Raw genomic sequence first — 17,614 nt, 5'->3', positions numbered from 1 at the left:
GCAGGCAGCAGCTCGCGGTGCATCTGCAGCACAGCCCCGTCACAGGAAGCAGCCGCAGACGTGTTCAGGAAGGCATGGCCGAGATAAGGGACCCCATCAGCACGCCCGGGCGTGCGGGGCCCGCTGTGCTGCTCACACGCTTCTGCCGGGCCTACATAAATTAGCCGGCTGCAGCAACGCTTGTAACCCGGCAGCTCCTCTTAGATCAGTGGTGCTTGAACAATTTCTTTTGGGTAGACTCATTTTTATCTGCTGGACCTTTACGATCGGCCCGGCTTTTATGATGCCAGATGTGTTTCTGCTATTTTATCTGGGTGTCCACGCTGCAGCGAGCGCTGCCTTACACATCAGTGAAGTTCATGGGGCGCTCACAAAGGCTTCTCTCCTCCCCTCTTTTGAGGTGCCCAATCTGCACGGGAGTACCCACAGACCCCTTTGCTGATAGTAGGATGGGGCAAAAATCTGCAAAAGGAACAGCCAGAGTAAAGCATGAAAAGAAAGCTTCATGGGGAGAATGAGATCTGTGCGTTACTGAACAGGTGAGAGGGGCAGGGACCCTTTGGTCACTGCCTGGTCTCCTGCAAACCCAGGCAGTGGGCCTGGACCAGTGAACGGCCCTCCAAATAGCTCCTCATACCCCCAGAAAATTGTGCAACACAAAGCACTCGAGTTCCCTAAAATACAAAAAATAAATTTAAAAAATAGGATAAAAAGACAAAAGCCGCAAGGAGAAGGTGTGAGAAAGACCTTGAGCTGCAATGCTGAAGGAAAAGGGAAGCCGTCAGGTGAACCCAAGCAGGCGATGCAGGGAAGCAGACCATGTCCCATGTCAGAGGATGCAAAAAACATACAAAAAAACATTTGGACATCTTTTTAGAAAGCAAACACAGGAGACCAGAAGAGCCAGCTGTCACACTGCAGAGCTCACCTCTGCCACCCTTTGCATGTCGCTTTTGTAAATGGTTTTTGGTCAAAGGTCTCCTGGGTGCCACTAAAGCAGAGCCACACAACCAAGCCAAGCGCGTGCCCACCTCTCCAAGCAAGCACTGCTCATGGTGTGGAGCTGGGCTGGAACAGGGCACGTGGCTGTCAGCAGCCTGCAGCCCCTCGGACACAGCAGGCGTACAGCAAGGGGCAGCACGGAGGGTACCTGACACTTACAAGATTGGAGATTAATTATTCTGTGCAGGTTTGGCCCAGGCTGTGCATCTAAAAGTTGGATGTTACATGTATCTGCAGAAACCCAGGGATTAAAAAAATATAAGAAGAAAGTGTTCTGCAAACTGTTTCTTTGTAAACTTTACAGTAGTCTGTCATTTCCAATAATACACAAAGCACAACACGTCCAGGTGGCTGCTTGCTTGTTCTTGGTATAAATCAATGAATAAGTAAACAAATGCAAAATAAATTCTGTCCCTTTTAAGAAGGGGAACACTGCAGAAAGGCTGCCTCAGATATTTGCATAGAAGAGCTGGTTCATCATGCTAAAACACAGCCCCAGAATTAAATCCTCGAGTCCTAATCCCAGCTGTGCTCCTTCAAGGATGGACCAGTTATGAGCTGTAAAGCTTTTAGGAGTCCCTAACTCTGAAGTAGTGCACGCAGAAATAAACACTGCCTGCTGCAGTTCTCAGCAAGGTAAATTTTACTGGGGTGATATAGGTAAACAAGGAGAGAACAACCAATTTCATTCATGCTGGAAGCTGCAACCACACAACACATGTGAGAGAGTCTGTGCAGAACGCCACAACATTGCCCTGCGGTGTGCCACGTGTCCCCAGCAGCTCCGTCCCCTGCCTGTGAGCCCTTGTGCCCCCAGGCAGGACCCCACCTCTTGGGGAGGCTTTAAAACCTTTAAGATAGTCCCCCGAGCCCAATCCATATACACAGGACCAACTTCTCCAGCCTTTATGGAGACAAACACCAGTTGATTTGGTGCAAGGATCGCTGAAAGGACAGGGAAACTACAAGGATTCACCTCTGCAGAAATAAAATGACCCAGGTTACTGTATGGCAGCATCAGTACCAAACTTCAGCAAACAGATTTATTACATACTATTCATTTTTTGGCTATATAATCAAGTTTTACCACAGCCACGAAAGTTTGAATTATTTAGCAGGAGCTCCATGAATTCAGCAGACCATTATTTTTACCTTCACAGAGCCGTGATTTGAGGCAGAGGGAAAATGTTTATTATTAGTGGCAAAAGACACATAAACTTATAACCAGGAATGAAAACAAAAGTCATATTAAAAATCACGGTATATCATAAATGAGTCTAGCTAGCTTGGTGTCCTCAGGACACCCAAAGTCTCGAGCAGTCAGGTAGTTTGCAGGCTTCGCAGTGGTTGCCTCCCTCCCTCAGGCTGCATTTTTAGGAGCTGGGGATGGCAGTGGGGTCTACGGTATTTCTCTGTCCCAGTGGGACAAGGGTAACAGCAGTGCTTCGTGAGCAGCACCCCTCACTGCTGGGGCCATGGGGAGCTGGGATTTTGGGGAGGGTGAAGGGCTGGGACCTGAGAGCTGCTGGGTGGTGTCTGTAGCACACTGAGCCTGTTCGTAGCACCCGGAGCAGGTGAGCGTGGCTTCCACATCCAGACTTTATGGTAGAAAAAAAAACTCCGTGCAGATTTGTTACTCTGTGATGAAACTCATGAAACAATTTTAGGAGTTTGTGGCTTTAAATCCTTTTAAAGCACAATGTTCCCACTGGGTCAGGTCCAACCATGAAAATGTTCCTGTGATGAGGCTTGAGTCCAGCATCACTGCCGGGCACTTTCCTTATAAAACACTCGTCAGAAGCATTCAATTACCCATGGTTACACATGCAAAAGAGCTGGATTACACTGGACTAGGGAGTTCATATTTCCCTACAAATGCAAAATAGCTGGATTACAGCATATATTGGGGAGTTCATATTTCACTGCATGATTGCAATGTTCCTGAAGACTATATGCATCTAAAATTCGGTGTCATACCCAGGGTTTGCAATACCTAGTTTGGAATACTTATGTGTATTACTTTGTACAACCTTTAACAAGAGAAACAAATGAGCACACACACATAAACATACACACACAGAGCCATTCCCCTGAACCAACCAACTTTTGTTTTCAGGCTTACCTCATCAATATGTCCAACAGCTCCAAAGATCTTTGCCGTTTGTCCAATCAAACTTGGAAAGCTCTCACCAATTTCTTTTAGCTTTGGAAGAAAAGCAGCTAAGGCTACCGGGTCATAGCCAGCTATTTCTACAAGTATGTTTAGAATAACATCGCTATGGCTAGGGTCTCGTAAGTGTCCCAGTAGGCACGGAATACACTCCTTCAGCACCTATTTAAAATAAAAATGACAAAGACTGTGAATATATTTGAGAATTGTGAATACAGATAACCAAAAGAGGCGTTGTGCATTGGAGGGATAGAACTAAAATGCCAGACTTTGATTTAGCACAATAGTTTTCCACCTTTGTTGACCTTTGCACAAAGCTATTGCTGAGGTCAACAGGAGTTCAGCTCAACATATGGAACAAGGGTATGCTGTAGCCTTGAAATATTGCAGTTATGCATATTTAAGTAAGGAAATACTCAATTGTTTAAAAAAAGGCAAAAAAAAACCCTCACCAAATATTTCCTTTGCTCTGGGCCAGTTCTATACTTTATGGATTAAAACAACATAGGTCTTCTCAGTCTTCCCCAGTGATACAGTAAATTAAAGTGCTAGCAGAAAGTTTTGATTTCCCTCAGCAACCAAATAACTTGACAAGGTTAATAGGTGGTACAAAACTAAAAATAAGGGGCAAGATCCTAGCTGCACAGAAGTGCTGCAGGCAAGTTGTCATTTCTTACAAGACATTTTTCAAGAGGTTGAGGGTCCAGTCCTTCAGAACACCTTACAAACAGGATGGAGTGTGATCAACTACCAACTGAGTTATTATTTTACATGCGTACTAATGCATGTCTACGTGTATACTAACACACTTCTGACTGAAACGGCTGCGTGCATGTAAAACACATTACAGCACAGAATGAGGGCATAAAGTGACTTTCTTTTTTTCTCAAGTGGACGATCGGTTTTAGCAAGTTGTTACCAATGGCTCTGCCAAAATATTGCAGGTACATGACCGAATAAATTGTTAACAGTGGTAAATGACACCTCTTTGGATTTACGGAGTGTGTGGCACAGACGCAGAGCACTGCACAAACATGAAATACTTTAAAGCTATTACGGCTCACGACTAATGATTTGCATGCTATTACGACAGACTGGTCCCACACCTGCTGAAGCCAAAGGGAGGCTTTCCACCAACTTCCCAGGGTTTGGGAGGATGCTCCAAGTGCTCACTCAGGCATTTTTTGGCTTATACACCTACTTTTCACCAGCTCAGCATCTCCACACACTTACAGGACCCTTTGGTTGACGACTCTCCTACTTGCAAGAGCAGCCCTATTTCATCTGTTACAAGGTATTATGATGAAGTTTCCTTGGCTATCTGGAGGAAGGTATTAACTACTGCTGATTCCTCTTTTCCAAAGATTTTATAGATTCCATAAATTTACAAAGCAGGTAGCTTTGTGTCTTGTTTGAATGTGCTGGGCGCTGTCCTAGAATTTTCGAAGCACGGGATGCTTTGCCTCAGTTAATCTCTAGTTCACTCTTAATCATTTCCTAACTCATTTTTAGTTTTCCTTGATATATTACTTAACACAGTTCACTTATTCCAACAGAAATGTAGTGATGGGAATTAAAGCTCAGCTCATGGAGGAAGAGCCAAAAAAGTAGAAAGCGGTTCTGGTTTAACACAACCTTTTCGGTCCAACAGAATCACTGTTACGTCCTCTTTATGATCAGATGGAGAATTTGAAATGGAATTAAAAAATTCACAGGGAAATTCATAGGAAAATCATAGGAACGCACTGCCATGCATGTTACGGGACTCTTCCTGTTCTGAGAGCAGCTAGCAGACAGACTTTGCCAAGTCATCTGAACCAAACAACCTCCCCCAAAAGGGGGTGCAATGTGTAGCAGTGAGATATTCCAAATACAGTTTTACCCCAAGTTCTTTCTTCCTCGCCACGACCTGGAGGAGCCTGAGGAGGTGGTGCTGTTCGGCGTGGTGCAGCTGAGCCAGCAGGGCCACCAGCTCCCTCAGATGGAGGTTTATCGGCTGCGGCTGCTTCTCGTACAGGGAAGGCAGGACACGGAGCAGCATCGAGTTCCCTGAGAACAGAGCAAACGAGAGGCCGGTGACTCGGTGTATGTCAGTGCCCCACAGGCAGGGAGCGCCCTAGAAAATCAGCACACGCCTGGAGACACCAGTTTTTAAGAATTTTAAGTACAGAACCAGGGAGGTGTAAAATTCACTGCAGGAAATCATGTACCATGCCAAGAAACCCAATAAATTATCTGAATAGAATGAATTATTGCAGGTATAACAATGTACATGTAAAAAAAAAACGATTTCCTATCTATTATAATTTTCATTCTCAATCACAATACCATGAGAAGGCCACTTAACGAGCTTTCAGATTTGGATGATAAACTGGTCTAGGGCTCCACAGACTAAGTGTGATTTAAATTAATAATTAAAAAAAAGCTAGAAAGCACATAAAAGCTCTATTTCTCCTTTGTTGAGATTAAGGCTTTCAAATTAAGTAACCAGCATATGGAAAGAATAGTTAGTTATTAAGAGAACTAAATGTGCATGACAGTAAATTTGAACATAAATAGTTAAGGATGCCATTTCCAGGAATAGAAAGAAGCCAGAGAGAGTCAACTGCAGACAGACACAGATATGCAAAACCCTCTCTCACACATTTTCTTAAGATGTCTGTGCATAATTCAATTTGAAGCCCAGGCTCATACTAAAATATATAACTTCACATCGCTGTACATGCCTGCCTCAATATATTTAAGTTTCACTTGAACAACATATGGAAAACATCTGCCTATTGCAGTGCAGTATGGCTTCTTTTTGTAAACCCTTGAAAGTCCTTAAGGTCTCTTCGGATTTGGTTTCCAAGAGGAACTAGCACTCTGGCCTGCTGCTTTTTCTCCCACTTAAATCCAAGCCTTATAATTTTGGAAGATAAGCAGGTCAGTTCATGGATGGTAGAAAGAGGATACATGGGTCAGACTTGATCACATCGTGCTCCTGCCAGATACAGAAAGAGCAGCCCACAACACTGTTAGGTCTTACAACATCGCCCCTGAGGCAAGTAACTAAAATGAAACTCATTGCAGACTCAAAACTCTCAGGCAAAGCAGCCTGTAACGATCCTTAAGGGGTCCTTATGCTTCGGAGGAGTGCCTCCACACTGTTTATCCAGCCTCACTTCTGCATCCTCCCCCGAAGCATTTATTCTGCTTGAAGAGTTGTTGGCTTCTTCCCGAAGGCAGGGCTAACAACGAGGTTCAGACCCCACCTCAATTCCCGTGGATATGAAGAATTTGTCTTGTTCTATTCAACAAACAAAGCACAAAGGCCAGCTGCAGACGAAGGATATTTGCTGATGGATTACCCCACACAGATCAGCAAGCAGCTCAGCTCTGGCCTCTTTCTATCCACACCTTTGTGCACATCTCTTCCTGATGCTACCAGTCTGGAAAAGAATTGAGGGGCACAAGAGTCACTAACTTACCAGGGGACTCATGCTCCTAAGTCACAGAGGTTCTTTTGAAACTGCCTTTGACCTGCACAAGCAGCTGATAAATTTTATTATGTAATTTTTAAACTAACCAGGATGACAGCGGCAGCTGAGCACCAGGAAAGGCAGCGGTTGTGAGTAGTGCAGTTAAACACAGCCATAAAAGCACCAATTTTCCCATAGCTAAAACCAAAATGTTGAGATCGATTTACTTGAAGTTTTCTAGACTCACGTCCGAGTTTGAAATTGAACAATCTTGTAACCAAATGTACTGAAAAATTTCTTGTTCTCTGGATAATTTTGTGCTTCCTGAGTTAAGCCCTTTCTTTGTACTTGTGCATGTTTAGTTTCCACTGGAAGCTTCCTGCCCATGCGGAACAGACCCCTTAAGCTCCAGTCAAATTTTCAGCAGTGGTAAAAGATGAAATTTCCTTGTTCCCGGACAGGCAAAATTCTTGGTTGTAAATTGTGGAGGGAAATGATTCAACAGAAAAACAAAAAGTAGCAGCTCTACATGAGGAAAGACAGCAGCTAGCCTGAGATTCGCCATTGCCTAAGCCAGAATATCACAGGCAGGAAGATATCTGGAAGGTAAGACCAATTATTCACCATGAGAAAGCCACCATTTTAAGCATTGGACGCATTAGAGGAGGCGGTGTAATTTGCCCTGACGTGATGGATTGCAGTTATGAAATACTTTGGACAGAAATACTTTGTACAACAGTAAATTTGGGCAGCTCATCCAGTCACCATGCAGCAAACATTACTGCCTTTATATTCACTAACCAGGATAAATAAATAAAAAAAAAAAGGGCAAATTTGAAGCTAGCCCATCACTTTGGAGCGACGTTTAAGTGGCCTCACTGACACGGAATCCTTTTTAATTGAACAACCCCCGTACACCAACCTGTAAACCATCCAAGCAGGCACCACAGTTTGTGTCTGTTCTTCATATAACTTAGAAAGGGTCATAAAGCATGCCCCAATTCACTACTTTCTCCTGTTTGCATGTTTCCAGCCAGCTCTGAGCACCATTTGCCATGCCTTCCCGGTTTCTAAGCAATTTCCCCTCGTGCAGCTCACCGACCTTTTGCATTCTCAGGGTCTGGCTGTGGCGATGCTCTGCCCACTCCCAACTAATTCACTTTGCTCCATCTTGCTTCCTCTCTCTCTGCCTAAACCAAGAGCCTGAAAAGCACATTTGCTGTCCGAGGACGGAAAAACATTATACTCAGCTCCTTAATTACCTTCTCTCCCTCTTCCTTCCTTACCACCCTTATCCCCAATGCTTTCCAGATTAGCCTTGCTCAGGCGTTCCAAGCAGACCACACACTGGGAATTATGCAACTCAGGCAGAAGCTAACGTACAGTTGGGGACATCCGATGGCTGAGCCGGGCTGGCTGCGAGTCAGGCAGGGCAGAGGCACGGCCAGCAGCAGCAGCCTCAACCCCAGGACCACGCCGCAGGCACGTTGGCCGATCCCCTGCGTGCACAAGGAGTGGTAAAGGTGTCCACGTGCTCTGTCCCAGCTCTGCCCCATCCACGGCTGATCCCAGAAGCTCTGTGGAAATGAGGCTGGTGGTGCTGTGTGGATGTACAGCCCTGTTCTGGTCTTCACTCCAGGAATACCCTGGGAAAAGTGCTTGCACCAAGAGCACTGCGTTCCCTGGGTGTCCCAAGCTGGGCAGAGAACTCTGCAAGTGTTCACCTCCATTTTACCAAACCTTTGCAGGACACTGTGCCAACGCTACCATCTCTTTCAGGTAGCAGGAGAGCAGCTGGAGGCCCTGCTGGGGCAGGAGCCACCGTCACACTGCGGAACAGCCAGACGTGGTGCAGGGGAAAAGCAGCACAACATGGCCAGCAGCGTGAGGAGCTCAGCATCATGCTCAGCAGTGCCGGTACCTGCGGTGTGCTGAGGCCATGCACACCTCCGTGCTACCTCCCTGTGTCTCCTGCCCCTGAACAGAAGCCCTGGTGATGGAGCAGGGCGAGGAAGCTGTGTAGGGGAGCACGGGGCCCTCCCTGCCACCGCTGTGTGCAGCGCTGAGGGGCTGGGCCTGGGGGTCCCAAGCAGAAAGGGAACAGACAGCACGCTGAGTGTGGTTATCTGGGGTTTTTCCCCCCAGTTTCCTAAATATTTGTAGCCAATGTGTAACTTCTACCATCAGTATGCTACCCTTAATCTCAATTCTGGAATAATCAAGGGCCCGTTAAGCTGATAAACTTTCCAGAGCTTAAGTGAGTCAACACCACCACCAGCACTGCTTGTCACTGGATTAACATCTAACCCACGAGCCCCTTGTTTTGTTGTTTCCAAGTGAAGAGAAACAGCTCTCATCCTGCAGCTGCTAACCTATGGGCTCCTGAAACAAGATCCTAGCAGCAATGCCTTATCACCAGTTACAAAGCTGTTACTGGTAATTAGGACTAGAAAAGCAAAACCCTAGCAAGCTGCCTTTAGTTTTTTCACAAGTTCTCCTTTGTTGTTTAAGGCAGCAAACTACCAGTATAATAGAAGTTTTTAAATAATAAAAAAAATATATTAAAAAAAAGTGCTACAAGATCTAGGTGAAACCGTACGTGTGCATCTAAACCAGTTGCAGACCTATTTATTTCTCTACCAGTCCCCTCCAGAGCCCTGGCACACACCAACTGCCAAATGAGTTTGCAGAGAACATTTTCCTTCCCACAAAGGACACACAATGGCACGAGCGATGCAGCCTGGGCTTTTAGGCAGCGATCTCCGAGTGATTTCATCCCCCGCTCTCAGCCTCGCTTCGCTGCACGTTGCGGCAGCCTGCTCTCGGAGGGGAAGCGGCAGCTCGCAAGAGCAGCTTTCCCCATTCCTTCCCCTCCATGAGGCAGCCCTTCTCCCCCCAGCGCAAACCTGGAAGGCTGAGATTGAGCAAGCTGCACGCCCCCTTCGCCTCGCCGCCAAAACCAACAACCAGAAGTGCTCTTATTACAACACTGGCACTAGCATCGCTCATTCATTCAGGCTGAGACACTCGGAGCATTTATTAGGGGCTCGCCGCGGCTCACTCGCAGTCTCGTCTCCGCTGAAGTCTGACTTCGACTTTAGCTCCAGACAGCTCAGCTATTTTCAGGAAGCAGCTGGAGAATGCTGCCTCAAGGAGTGCTTTCCCTGCTCACGCTGTTCTGTGTTTTCAGGGCTTCTGTCTCTGTTCTGGATGAAGACGACGACTATGATCTCATGTATGTGAATCTGGATAACGAAATCGAAGGTCCGGTTCTTGGGACTGAGGAAAGTAAGTAGATTAAGTAGATTTAAACTAAATTTCTCTTAAGTGCAGTATTGCATTCTTTGTTGCTTGCTCTTGTACCAATTGTTACAAAAGTTTATTCATTGTAAGAGGAAGAAGCGTGTGCTCATACCAGGAGATTATTGCGAACAGCAAGCGCTACAGTACTTGGATAGCGTGCCTTGGAAGTTTGCTTCACACTATTGTTCCTGTTTTCCTGCAGAAGAGTGGGGTTGACAGTTTCAGAACTGCTCTAATACACACTGCTTTACCTTCCCATTTTGATACAGAAGGAAATGAACTGGCAGACTGGAGCTCATAAGCCCTGTACAGAGCCAGGTTTTGTTAAATACCCCTTCTGTTTAAAACCCTAAGTGCATCTGCATCTTGCATTCCAGCTTCGTGTGACTGCCAGCGAGAGCACACCGAGTGGGACAAGCTCTTCATCATGCTCGAGAACTCGCAGATGAAGGAGAACATGATGCTGCAGACAATGGACGACATCCTGAAGGTGGACCTGCAGACACTCAGGGCAGAGCTGAGCCAGCTCGCTGCCAGCCTCGCCGGCACCTTCAGCGCTGCGGTCGAGAAAGTCACTTCCCACGTCATCTCACAGGCAGAGCAGGCGCTTGTGAGGAGCAGTGACCACGGTGCAGAAGCCAAGGGGCTTCACGAGTCCCAGCAAGGAAAGGTTCTGGAGCACGTTCTGCTCCTGAGCCACAACGTGTCCAACAGACTCAGCCGCCTGGAGAGCGCTTGCCTGAGGAGGTCTGAGGCGGAGGCTCAAGAAACAGCTTTTCAGCAGGACAAACTCGGTCCCACCAGAGAAGACAACCTCATTTTGACCTCCCTGTGGAAAGAGCTACAGCAGATGAGAGCCGAACTGAAGGCATCGCAGAAATGGGCAGCTCGGCACTTGCTGCCAGCGGGTAAGTCCACACACGTTTTTCTTTCCTGGCGAGCTCTTTGGTTGGCCTGTCAACGCAGACATGCTGTGAACATTGACCTCCACGCAGGACTCCAAAGCAATCTTATGGGTAGCCCAGGAGCTCTGAGCAGTCTGCAGATACAGGGAGGAAACCCAGTAAGGGCTCTTGAAAAAAAGAGGCGTTGAGCTTTTCAAAGAAGGGATCAAAGCAGGGTTTAATCAAAGTCCTTGCACAGGGCAAAGCAGCCACCCAGCTAGGATCCCACCTCCTGGAGGCTCTCCTAGATCAAAGAGCATAGAGCAACAAACATATTTTAAACACACAGAATATATTCTCTCACCTTTTACCTTCCCAGCTGGTAACTCCCACATACACTCGCTAGTCACTAATGCTCCTGTCCTGCTGCATGTACCCACCTCCTCCTTCCTCCTGAGCTAAGCGCTGCCTCCTCCTCACCAACCCTGATGCCCAAGAGCAGAGCCAGGGCAGAGGACGTGCTGCTGGGGACAACCAGCCCCAGCCACGCATGCTTCCTGTAGCAGGGAGGGCACGTTCACTGCACCCAGCTGTCAGGGCAGAATGCCTTCCCCGAGCACGGGAGCCTGCAGGTAACACAGCACGACTGACACGCCGAGTTTTTCTTTCTAAAACGTTGGTATTGGTGAGCAAGCGAGGTAGCCATAGAAAGATGAGCTCATATCTCAAAACTCATTGCAGTTTTTCTGTGCACTGTAATGTGTCACCCAGCAGAAGCAGCTCCAGCACCTTGGGTATGGTGGAGCAAACCCCTACCTAGAGGGTGTGTGTGCAAAGTTGCTGCATGCACAGCACAACCACGTTGGATGTAACTCTGCCTACTCAATAACTGGTGCTGCATGTTTTCTAAATGCTGGCATATCTTTAATGATCACATTTTCCAAACAGAAGTATTATGGTAGCATAGAAAACCCAAAACACGAAGCAACCTACACTCACAGAACCCCACATGTGTGAACAGGGAGGTGGGTGGTTACTCCAGCCTTGGCAGGGAGCCCCGAGCAATGCCACCAGCGTGGGCTCTTACACAGGTGAGCAAAGTGTGAGAGCAAAGTGTGAGAGCAAAGTGTGAGAGCAAAGTGTGCTTCTTGCAGCTGCAAAAACCACCACCAACTTACACCAGCCTATTACGCTGCAAACACAGCATAACAATACTTTATAACAAAGCATTTTGCAATCCAACAAATCTATCCTTTAACGGAGAACATTAATTCAGCTTTGTAAGTAACTTGCTTTTACTTCTTTACTGTAATATTTGGGTAATCTGCACGTCCTGGTAGGAGCTCTTACATATTCCTCCTCCCCACCCTCCCCCAGCACACGAATCTCGCCTTCCAAAAAGCATGAGCTCACCCTTTATCTCCCTGTAACACGGCCAGCCTTGCAGTCAGTCACTGTGTGCTGGGTGAGAGTAAAAAAACTCGCTCAGCTTTAAAGATCCCAGACTCAGCACTGGAAATTCAAAGTATTTCCACTAGTTCCTGCGTGATTTTATAGAGAGCGTTTTGTTGGTTTTTTTTTTTTTTTTTTCCTTTCTTAATTTAAAAGACACATTAAGTACTTCCAGGGTCTCCCTCTCTGAATATTTTTTTTTTCAAGGGAATTTTTAGCAACTGACTTTAATTTCTCCCATCTTGAATTACTGCCAGACACTCTTGAGGGATTTTCAAATCACACTTTTTGTTCTTCAGCGAGGCTGTTTTTAATTTTGTTTACTCCTTGACAATAAAGCCAGAAAGCTTGCTCATTAGAAGCCATTTCACAATAGCACTCATAAGTAGCATTTTAAGGAGCATCCCCAACAGTTGCTTGCTGCCCCTCAACTAACTCTCTCAAAAAAAAAAAAAAAACACGAAGAAATGTAAAATCCGCCCAAAGTTTAAAGGAAGCAGTCTATGAAATAACACAGCAGCACTATCCAGAAGGACACAAAGAGTCCTTCATGCACTGAAGCTGAAGTTTCCACACACATTTTAGACGTTTTAGATCCTCTAGCTTGTTTAAACAGGAAACGAAGCAGCTTAATTATAGAAGGGGGCTGCTTTTCCCCCTCTGGCTTGGAGTACTGAGTTGTACCTAAGGACCAGGGAACAGCACGTTAGAATGCCAAGAATGTCTTGTGTTTAGTAATCATCAGATACTTCTCTCATAGCCATGAATTCCTGTTAATAGCTTTAATAACCTAGTTTCTCTTGCAACGTATTGATAAATTGGAGAGGGGAGGGGAACTGCTTTAAAAATACTAAATAGTGGGAACATGAGAAACACCGAACCAGTGCATGAGTTACCAACAGCCCTAAAGCCAGGGTCAGAAAAGGAATTGATAAAAAATTAAAAAAACACATCTCAGCATGCTTCTGCCGACACTCCCCACTCGGCTGCTGGAGGATGCTGCCTCAGACCAGTTGCAGGAAATCGCAGGGACAGAGGGCACGGGTTGGCAAGGGACAGGGGAACCAGCCAGGATCTGAAACTGCTCTCAAGTATCTTACTTAGTGCGAGATCCTATTTGTAGTTAATCCAGCACAAATCCCCCCAGGTGCTAGCTGTGCAGCCCTGGGTTCGTGCTGACATAGCTGGACAGGGCTGGCTCAGGAAGGCACATTTTTAACTCGTGCTGTTATGGGGCAGCAACACCAACAAACAGCCCGTGCTGCTCCGAGCGCAGCGAGCTGGCAGGGCTCCTCGGGTCACATCACAGCCCCGATAACCGATGACATTTCCTGAGCCAGCAGCAGGACATACGAGATCAAGCTTTGACTTCTGAAGTGAGCCTAAATATAGGCACTGAAACACCATCAGAAATCCGACAGGCAACGCGTCAGCGCATCCGTTCGTCCCTCGAGCCTGAGGTGCCCCGGTTTGGATGAAGGGCTGAGGTGACAGGGCTTCCCCAGGGCCATGCTCAGCTCCTGCTGGGCACTGTTCCAGCGTATTGCGTTGCACAGGACGGACATACCGAGCCCTGCTGGTACTCGGAAGGCCGTCATCAGGTATCCAGCCCAGCAGGACACGCTGCAGCTGCTGGTGACGCAGCTCTCCGGTGGCTCTGTGCCACCAGCCCCGGCAGCATTTCACACTGCCATCCCAGGAAAGTCACAGTACGTAAAACTTCCAGGCTGGTAGATTGGCAAACCCATCCCTTTACCGTAACATGGCCAGGACAGGCAGGTAGGGTTAAAACTAAATGATATTTTGTGTGCTACAGGACAGCAACATGCTTTTACAGTGAAGGGAAGGTTGGGTCTTGTTAAAGCAGCATGATTAGCCTTTTGGGATGGCTCATTGCCATATCAAGGGCTAAGCAAATTCATCCATCAGAGCTGCTACCTTCCTCAAAGCACCCCGTAAGTGGGTCCCTACATCCCATAGGATGAGCAAAACCCACAGCTCCCTCTGAAAAGTTCAGGGGTGAGCACACACCAAGGGTCCTAGCTGTGTCCATACAAACCTTTACTTACATAATCTTTCTAATTTACTTTTTCAGGCTGCGAAACAGCAATTCTATTCCCAATGCGTTCAAAAAAGATCTTCGGGAGCGTTCATCCAACCGCTGAGATGACCCTCCGCTCCTTCACTGCTTGCATCTGGATCAAAGTGACTGAGGTTTTGGACAAAACTATTGTCTTCTCCTACGGAACCAAGAAAAATCCGTATGAAATTCAGCTTTATCTCAGCCACGAGTCTGCAGTGCTTGCTGTAGGTAGTGACCAGCACAAATTAGTGGTCAAAAATGTAATTGTTCCTGGGGAGTGGATCCATCTCTGCGGCGCCTGGAGCTCAGACAACGGGACCGTGTCCCTGTGGGTGAACGGAGAGCTCGCGGGCACTGCCGCGGGCGTTGCTGATGCTCACACTGTTCCAGACGGAGGAATTCTGCAGATCGGTCAGGAGAAGAATGGCTGCTGTGTCGGAGGTGGATTTGATGAAGCTTTAGCCTTCTCAGGAAAATTAACAGGCTTTAACCTGTGGGACAGAGTGCTCAGCACCGAAGAGATAGCAGCGCAGAGCGGGGAAGATGCGTGCAGTATCAGGGGCAACATCATCGGGTGGGGAGTCACAGAAGTGCTGCCATACGGGGGAGCTCAGTATGTTTCTTAAACTCTTGTAAAGCAGTTTTTGAAGCAGAGAACGTATTCCATTAAGAGCAGCATGCCAATGCATACAATACACAGAGCTGAAAGAGCCTGCACCTCCCAACCTCCCAAGGAAGATTAGCACTGCAAGTTTACAGAATGAGGTACTGTGGAGATGGGATTTGATCTCTGCCTGCTGTTTTGGCAAAACACTGAAAACAATACATCAAGGCTTGACATTGGAAAAGCTATTCCTGAGGTCAGACGACCGCTGTCTCTCTAGCTTACGTATAAAAATGAGTGCCACTGTGGCCTGAGCAGAACCGGACTCCTGCAGTTCCTGCTAAGCTCCTGCACGTCTCCGCAGAACAGATGCAAAGCCACACATCTTCCAGGCTTCTCCAGTCGTTGGTTTTCAGAGTGCTCATGTCAATTGTGCAGAGGAACCACAAAAGCCAAGAAGCGTGTTGTTTATTAAGTGTTGTTAGTAATTTGTAGACTACAATAAAACTAGCTTCTTGTTTAAAGCATTATTTAATGCCACGGATTGACCTAACGTATAAAAGTAATATTCGCCATCATAATCCGATGTTACATTTTGAGAAAACGCAGCTGTATTATACTGTAAATTGACTTTGTAATAATTTTATTGAAATTATTTTTGTAAAGTTGTTCTGTAAATAAAGATACTTTACTAAACTAAGATTTTCCATGGCATTCATCAACTGGAACTCTTGAAATAAATAGAGAATCTCTTGAAATAAATAGAAAATGGGATTTTTTCCATGTTGGTAACCACTCTGTTTTAGTTGCTAATAGAGAGAAACACAAATATTAACGTCTCACACAAATGGAGAGACCTTCCCCTCAGAGGAATGACCTCCAAGCACTTGGCAAAGACAGCTTTACTGGTCTGTCATGGTAACAAGCCCCCCGTGGACACTGGCCCGTGGAGGGATCTGCTGCTCCAGCAGCTCTCCGTCGTGGCCAGGGCTGCTTGTACAGGAGGGACGCTGACACTGATAAATGCACATCAACCTGAGGGGATTCCTCACTGTTTGCTGAAGCCTCTGAACAAGTTATCTTGGCAAATGTCTTATTCAAAGCAATTCTCACTTCCACGGGAAACAGCACACCTTTCTGCTCTAGTCACATTTCTTTCTCACTCTACAGATGTCTTACGGACATGCTCTGAAAAGTTGCTGCTATGTTCATTCCCAAACACAACGCAGCTACCAAATCCTTCCTTCCGCAACACAGAATAGTAAGAAAAAAGCTATGACAAGGTAATTTCCACTTGACTACGCCATTCAAGGGTTTGACATTCACGGTTGTGCTTTGCAGCTGAAGTTACACAATCTGCTTCAACATTTTGGCAACGTTGTGCATTTAAGGCAAAACTAACTTCTCAGAAGGCTGGAATTTCTCCTACCACTTACAATAAAAATGTAAAAAGCCCTTACTAAATAATAACTGCAAATAACCTGAAGTACAGAACAATGAAAGGTTACCTCTGTTCATCTGATGTCAGCCAGAAAACACATCTTCAGAGTTAAGAAAAGCACTCTACTTCCCAACATTGTGCAAGCGCAAAAATACTCTCAAATCCTCTTTCCATACACTGCCATCCATTAAATGAAAACAAATGTCCGTGAAATATAGCAGAACAAGCGAAATCCTCAAAAAGATTACCGAAAGTCATTCCTGGCTGCTTTTCTTTACTGTTCCTCATACCTGAAATGCTTTGTCTTGCAAGTATCCTTTTCCTACCTCCGCACTGGTCTGGCAGATTACCAAACGCAAAGCCAGTCCTCGCGTTCTCATCGGCTCGGCTCGAACACCCTCCTCTTTCCAACCGCTTTTCTTTCCCTTTCTAACCTCCACGAACAAGCAGAGCTTTCCCACGGCCAGTCTCCTCCCGCCCAGTACGAGGCACCTCCACCACCATGCTTCTCTTCCCTTCGGCGCTGAACTACATTTTTCTTTGTTAACAGTTACTTGGCCTGTTTCAAAGACACCGAGTAAGAAGTATCTGGGGGGAGTTTGGTCTCCAAATACAGAAGAGCCTCTGCGATCCTGCTCCTGCACTGAGAACAAACTCGAAGGGTGAGTCCCATAACCTGGCATGTGGTGCTGAGCTCAGCCCTGCTCTGTAGCCAGCCTCTGCCCAGCACAGCAGCACGTGCACACTGCCCCAGCTCCCCCAGAAGACAGAGCAGCAGTGGGACCCTCAGATAACCATACGCTGGTTCTGCTGCCATCCCCTGGAAGCAGGAATAAGGCTGCCTGGTCCCTTATCCTGATGGAAGGTGCCAGCACGCGGCCTGTCAGCATCACGCGCACGGCACAGACACACACGTGCTTAGAGGCTGAGTTCACACTGAACAGAACAGAGTAGTTACATGCTCACTCTAAAGAGCTCTCTTAACTAGGACGATAAGAAACTGATTGTGCAGCCAAGCAGTTGCCCCAAGTAGCCAAAAACCCAGTCAGCTCTCAAACACTCGCAGGCAGCAGGCCAAAGCCTGCTATCAGTCTCGCTGGTGCCACTAGGCTGCACCCAGTCTGCACAGCACCAGAACAAGGCCCTTTGTCTCTGCACTGCTTCGTGAAGCCATCTTTAACACCCTCTTGCTTCCCTTCTCAAACAGCTTCTTC

At 46.8% G+C, this 17,614-nt stretch overlaps 2 protein-coding genes across 19 annotated transcripts in view; one reads left to right on the top strand and one right to left on the bottom strand.

Moving 5' to 3' along the window:
* The window catches only part of VEPH1 (ventricular zone expressed PH domain containing 1), an 82,428-nt gene that overhangs the window by 42,751 nt on the left and 22,063 nt on the right, over positions 1-17,614 (bottom strand). For 17 of the 18 annotated variants that reach the window (XM_084530020.1, XM_084530024.1, XM_084530012.1 and 14 more), the window contains 2 exons: positions 5,055-5,221; positions 3,125-3,334 (listed from right to left, as the gene is read on the bottom strand). In XM_084530020.1, coding sequence (XP_084386146.1) covers positions 3,125-3,334; positions 5,055-5,221 — 377 coding nt within the window. Of the gene's footprint in view, positions 1-3,124; positions 3,335-5,054; positions 5,222-9,539; positions 9,657-17,614 lie in introns of those variants that run through there. The other variant, XM_084530016.1, reaches the window with a different exon arrangement.
* PTX3 (pentraxin 3) lies at positions 9,641-15,655 on the top strand. The gene is made up of 3 exons (XM_084530032.1): positions 9,641-9,921; positions 10,314-10,844; positions 14,368-15,655. Exons 1-3 carry the CDS (start codon positions 9,774-9,776, stop codon positions 14,979-14,981), a joined length of 1,293 nt encoding a protein of 430 aa, XP_084386158.1. The 5' UTR covers positions 9,641-9,773; the 3' UTR covers positions 14,982-15,655.

The sequence above is a fragment of the Aythya ferina genome (assembly GCF_964211825.1).
Source record: "Aythya ferina genome assembly, chromosome: 9".
In the NCBI taxonomy this organism is placed as follows: domain Eukaryota; kingdom Metazoa; phylum Chordata; class Aves; order Anseriformes; family Anatidae; genus Aythya; species Aythya ferina.
This window is presented reverse-complemented; position numbering and strand designations above follow the sequence as displayed.